Source organism: Crocuta crocuta, unplaced genomic scaffold, assembly GCF_008692635.1.
Source record: "Crocuta crocuta isolate KB4526 unplaced genomic scaffold, BGI_CrCroc_1.0 scaffold480, whole genome shotgun sequence".
NCBI lineage: Eukaryota > Metazoa > Chordata > Mammalia > Carnivora > Hyaenidae > Crocuta > Crocuta crocuta.
In genome coordinates this window covers 209,989-216,534 of record NW_027532418.1, presented here as the reverse complement: position 1 = coordinate 216,534, position 6,546 = coordinate 209,989, and the positions used below count along the sequence as shown (strand labels likewise).

Sequence of the window (6,546 nt, the reverse complement as noted above, 5' to 3'; positions counted from 1 at the left end):
CAGGCCTCCTGCCTGGCTCTTGGGGTGGAGTCAGAATTGCTGCTTCCTTCTCCTGGCCGGGCCCACAGCATGGGTGGGGGCTTGCCTGCCGGGTGCGCGGAGCTGCTGGAGTGAGGAAAACCAGGTCCCTCTATGTCTCGTCACCTGAAACATGAACTTGCGGGCAAATCTCCCAGTTTTTAGCTCTTTCCCTCTCGAGTTCCAGGCAGCCAGGAGCGCGGACACCCAGTGCCTGCGCACGGCTCCTCCAGGGGTCCAAGCCAGCCGGGAGGACAATGGCAGCAGGCGCGCCGCTACTCTAGAAGTCCAGCCAGCCAGGAGGAAGCACAAAGAAGCTGTCCGAGAGCTCAGCCCCTCCGGGACCAGTTGGCGCGAGGGGACCTGGTGTGCACGTATTTGGCACGCACGGTCTTTCTATGCCCCAAGCGGAGGTTTTTCTCCGAGCAGAGGTTTATCTGTTTCGGACTCTCTCTTTTTCCCCTCTCACTCCCCGTAGAGGGCAGAGGGGGATCGCCTCCGACCCTGGAGTCTCCAATCCCGGCCCGATTTAATCTTCCCCAGTTCGCACTCACGTTAGAAGGCTCTCTCAGTGGATTCTGCGTCCTTTTTCTCCCAATCTGTCAGGTTTTGTAAGGTTTCCAATGGCTTCAGATCTTTTCCGTGTGATGTATGGGTGCGAGTGCAAGTACAGAGCTCCTTACTTCTCCGCCATCTTGCCCCTCCCCTGATTCATTTATTTTTAATAAATGTTTATACATTTTCCACTGATCACCATTTTAAATATTCTTTATAGGTTCAGAAATGTCATATATTTATTATCATGAATTTTAAGAAAATCTATAATTTTGGTTTACAGTTTGTTTTTCAGCCACCAGGTTTAAGAGACTTAAGATATTTAGATTTCCATGTGCCAGAAACTTTAAAAAACCATTATTTTCGGGGCGCCTGGGTGGTGTAGTCGGTTAAGCGTCCGAATTTCGCTTGGGTCATGATCTCGTGGTTCGTGGGTTCGGGCCCCGCGTCGGGTTCTGTGCTGACTGCCAGCTCGGAGCCTGGAGCCTGTTTCGGAGTCTGTATCTCCCTCTCTCTCTCTGACCTTCCCCTGCTCACGCTGTCTCTCTCTCTCTCCTAGAAATAAATAAAAAATATTTTTTAAAAAAAACCATTATTTTCTAGTTTTGTTGCATTTGATCATAGAGTGATTGTAACATTTCTATTTTATGGAACTTTAACCTGTTGTTTTCTTGACCAAAAATCTACATGGTTCACATCCTTTTTATTTTTAAAATTTTTTCAGCTTTTTTGAGATATAATTAACATATAACATTATATAAGTTTAAGGTGTACAGCATGTTGATTTGCTACATTTGTATATTGTAAAATGATTACGACTATAGAGTTAGTTAATACCTCCATCACTTCATATAATTTGCATTTCTTTTTTATGGTGAAAATATTTAAGATCTATTCTCTTAGCAACCTTCAGGTATGCAATATAGTACTGTTAACCATGATCACCATACTCTACATTATATCCACAAAACATATTCATCTTGTAACTGAAAGTCTGTACCCTTTGACCAATATCTCTCCATTTCCCCTATTCTCAAGCCCCTGGTAACCACCATTCTACTCTGTTTTTATACATTTAGCTTTTTTAGATTTCACATGTAAGTGACTCCCTCTTTGACTTATTTCACTTAGCATAATGCTTTCATGTTATTGCAAATAGCGGAATTTCCTTCTTTCTCATGACTAAATGATATTCCACTATTTGTAATACTACACCTTCATCCATTCATCTGTTGGCTGACACTTTGGTTCTTTATATATAAATAATGCTACATTGAACATGGGAGTGCAGATATCTCTTAAAGATCTTGATTTCATTTCTTTTGGACATATTCTCAGAGGTAGGATTGCTGGGTCATATATGGTAGTTCTATTTTTGATTTCTTGAGAAACAGCCATACTGTTTTCCAAGTAACTAAACAAATTACATTCCCACCAGAGGTGTGCTAGGGTTCCTTTTTCTTTGCATCCGAGGCTACACTTGTTGTCTCTTACCTTTTTTATGATAGCCATTCTAACAGGTGTGAGGTGTGGTTTTGACTAACTTATGTTTTCAAATTAGTGCTATCTCATTTAAAATTCACTACAAAAAAATTGAGTATTTTTTGAAACTGAATATATTTTATATTTCTCATTACAAATGAGGAAATTAAAATTCAAAATGATAATGTAGTAATATACTCAGGGTAATATAGTAAAATCTTGCCCTGTGATGTGAACTCAGGCCTCCAAATCTAATAGCCAATTCCCTTTATATTATACCAGCTGTATATAATGTAGTTTCATCAAATTATTCCCTTTTACTTGATGAGTACAAATGAAGCACTAAGTAGATATTTAAGAATTTCTAGTTAATGAAGCACCAAGTAGATATTTAAGAATTTCTAGTTAATAAAGAAATATTTAATATTCATCTAAATTTTATTGGTTGTTATTCTGATTATGTAGAGATATTAAAGACTTAATGATCACTTAACATCTTTTGAAGATTTAGAATGTGTCATATTATTTCTTCACTTTTCATTTTTCTTTTCTTACGCTACTTTATAATGATTCAAGTGAATATTATAAAATCTAAACCATTCATTGATTCTATTATTTACAGTATGAATTTTTCTCTCAGCAAGGAAACATAGGCCTTATTCTCAAAAATTAGTGGAGGAACTGGAGTGCCTGGGTGGCTCAGTCATTTAAGCATCTGACTTTGGCTCAGGTCATGATCTCATGGTTCATGGGTTCAAGCCCTGCATTGGGCTACATGCTGATGGCTCAGAGCCTGCTTTGGCTGTGTCTCCCTCTCTCTGTGTGTCTCCCTCTCTTTCTGTGTATGTGTCTCTCTCTCTGCCCCTCCCCCACTCATTCTCTGTCTCTCTCTCAAAATAAACATTAAAAAAAAATTACTGGGGGAACTGAGAGATAACATACGTAATCCCACAAGTCAAATAGTAGATCTTATTTGTCTTATTTTTGCTATGGTCCAAGATAAAAGTTAACCCTTCTGGCTCCCCTTGTCCCACAATATCCATACCATATACATAAAGCACTTAAGAACAATCCTATCATTTTGTGATCCATCTTTAACTGTGGCCAAACTTGAATGTTTTAATAACTCTCACTGCAACTTGAACATCTGTTTATTCCCCAAGCAGCAGCTGGTCTTTTTCATCCCATGTCATTTACTGATTCGTACCAATACAGACATTATAAATACAAAGGTCCCAAGAATTGTGAGCCTCCTTTACTTAGAAATTAGGCATAGTATTGACATGAGGTCATTCTCGAGCAGTTGTCACTGCTTTCAGGTACTAGTTGAATATTGCAATATTAATATGTGGGTGGAAAGGATCTTAAAATTGTCTATATCAACCAGCTTATATTATCTATGAAGAATCAAGGTGCCAGATGATTAGTAACTTATCCAGTCTCAAATCTTAGGACAAGATTTGAATTCACATTTTCTGAATCCTGGGCTGCCACTGTTTCTACTACACCAATCTAAGTAAGAGCTGTGACATTCATTTTAATATCAGGTATGTGGGTCCAGAAACAAATCCAGAAGTTTCTGGAATGCATAAAGTCAGGAGAACAATACAGAATTAAGGAAAGAAACCCCAAATTTCAGGGGGAAAAATCCAACAAATATGGGTAATTTTTATGTATAAATAAGATTTAGTCTTAGAACAATTGGGGTATAATGTGTACTTATAGCAGAGTTTTAAGAAAGCTTAGTTTAGTGGCAAGAATGAAGGAGTTTGTTGTGAATTTAAGTACATATCCTCTCACTTGGCTTTCAATGCAGTTTGTAAAGTCTTCTCAGATCTCAGTGAGAGCTAGGTTACCTAAGAAGTCTAGTTTTAACTTTTAAGGCATGTAGTATTACCTAACTTCTAGGTTAACCATCACCATCTTCTGTCTCTACTTAAACCTGTCTCCTATTTGTTCGAAGTGAACTCCTGAAACAGGAAGAGTTTTCTACTTTAAACTGCTTCAGTGAAAGTCTATAAAAGCTAGCAGTTAAAAAATATTTAAGCAGAATATTTAACAGTCTTTTCTGTTTAAAATATACTGGGTGGTTCATTCAGTTAAGTGTCTGACTTTGGCTCAGATCATGATCTTGAAGTTGGCAAGTTTGAGCCCTGCATTGGGCTCTCTGCTATCAGCGTGGAGTCTGCTTTGGATCCTCTGCCCTCCTCTGTCTGCTCTTTCCCTGCTTGTGCTCTTTCTCTGTCTCTCAAAAATAAAAATAAACATTAAAAAATAAATGAATAATAAAATATACTTGGAAATTCATGAAACCTGCATGCTCTAGCTACATCATGTTCACCAGCCTTTGAAAAATCCCTTACCTTGGGTAGTGTAGAAAACACATGTCTACGTGACTGAAATGAAGAACTAAAAATGAGAAGCTATTTCATTTTATTCTGGACAATTTCCATTTGAAAATTGGAATAGATTATGTTTCTCTGTAGCTGTTTCTCCTCCGCTTATGTTCTATTCCTTTAACCTACCCACTCTAAGAGACAGTGCCCACATTCCTTTCCACTTTTGTGTTCCCACTTACCATCTATCATGATTCTCAAACTTTGTTTACTCCAGTCCTTCAGTCATCATGATGTTTTGAAAAAGGTTAGCATTCTTTCCCTTCAAAACTTCTTGGAAGTTGTGAAAAATTTTTTAAGTACTTCACAGTACTTTACTGAGGAGTAAATCTTAAAATAGCTGAAGCTTTATTTCCTGTTATGAAGATGTATATCTTATTTTTAAGCAAATTTCTAAGTCATAAGAATTAATCTTGAATTGAATCAATTAAGATACCCTGAAAGACCAAGGTAAAGTATTTGACCACTGAGAGCAGGGAAGTGATAAAACAGGAAACTATCTGATAGTGGGATGTCACTAAATTATTTCATGCAAGAAAAAAATCTTACTTTGAATTTGATGACTATATTTTTTCCTAGTTCTCCTGCCGTCTGGAAATGTCAGAATCCTTCCAGAAATCAGAGTGAATGGCCTGGAATAATCAGTCAGTTGTAACTGAATTCATACTACAGGGTCTCTCCGGTTCTTGGGAACTCCAGATCTTCTATTTCCTGTTTTTCTTCATAGTCTATGCAGCCACTGTCCTGGGGAACCTCCTTATTGTGCTCACCATCATGTCAGAGCCACGCCTTCACTCCCCCATGTACTTTTTGCTGGGCAATCTCTCCTTCATTGACATGTCTCTGGCCTCATTTGCTACCCCCAAAATGATTGCAGATTTCCTCAGTGAGCACAAAACCATCTCTTTTGAAGGCTGCATCACTCAGATATTTTTCCTGCATCTGTTAGGGGGTGCTGAGATCGTATTGCTGATATCCATGTCTTTTGATAGGTATTTGGCTATATGTAAACCTCTACGTTACTTAACCATTATGAGCCGAAGAATGTGTGTTGGGCTCGTATCACTTTCCTGGATTGTTGGCATCTTCCATGCTATGAGTCAGTTAGCATTTACTGTGAATCTGCCCTTCTGTGGACCCAATGAAGTGGACAGCTTCTTTTGTGACCTCCCCTTGGTAATTAAACTTGCCTGTGTAGACACATATATTCTGGGAGTATTCATGATCTCAACCAGTGGCATGATTGCCCTGGTGTGTTTCATCCTTCTGGTGATCTCCTATACTATCATCCTGGTCACTGTTCGGCAACATTCCTCTGGTGGGTCCTCCAAAGCCCTCTCCACTTGCAGTGCCCACTTCACTGTTGTGACCCTTTTCTTTGGCCCGTGCATTTTCATCTATGTATGGCCTTTCACAAATTTCCCAATAGACAAAGTGCTCTCTGTATTTTATACCATTTTCACACCCCTCTTGAATCCAGTGATCTATACCCTTAGAAATAAAGATGTCAAGGATTCTATGAGAAAACTTAGCAGCCATGTCTTTAAGTCTAGGAAGACTGATCATACCCCTTGATTTCCTCATACAAAAGTGAAATACCTATTCTGCATTTATTTTCCTCATTCATTTGGTCAACAAAGTGATGCTACTGCAAGAAACCAATAAGTTCCTGGAAGAACTATTTATGTAATCAGCCTTAGCACTCACTGAGTTCTGGTCTTATTAATTGTTCCTCACAAAATATAATCATTTACAACAGGGTATCATCAGATCTATACTCAGCATTTTACTGCACAGAGACCCACTTTGTAAAATATTCAACTTTTGTCAGATATAAACAATTTATTTGAGGATTCCTCCCACTGAGACATTTGCATGTTTTAAGAGTACATTTCCAGGGCTCCTGGGTGGCTCAATCAATTAAGCACCAACTTTGGCTCAGGTCATGGTCTCACGGCTCCTAAATTCGAGCCCCGTGTCAGGCTCTGTGCTGACAGCTCACAGCCTGGAGCCTGTTTCAGATTCTGTGTCTCCCTCTCTCTCTGTCCCTATCCCACTCATGCTGTGTCTCTCTCTGTCTCAAAAATAAAATGTT

The 6,546-nt window shown here is 39.0% G+C and overlaps 1 protein-coding gene across 1 annotated transcript; it reads left to right on the top strand.

Annotated features, from left to right (window-relative positions):
- Positions 1–5,078: 5,078 nt before the first annotated feature.
- LOC144243892 (olfactory receptor 4K3) lies at positions 5,079–6,026 on the top strand. Its single transcript, XM_077779030.1, has one exon. It carries the CDS (start codon positions 5,079–5,081, stop codon positions 6,024–6,026), a length of 948 nt encoding a protein of 315 aa, XP_077635156.1.
- Positions 6,027–6,546: the final 520 nt, after the last annotated feature.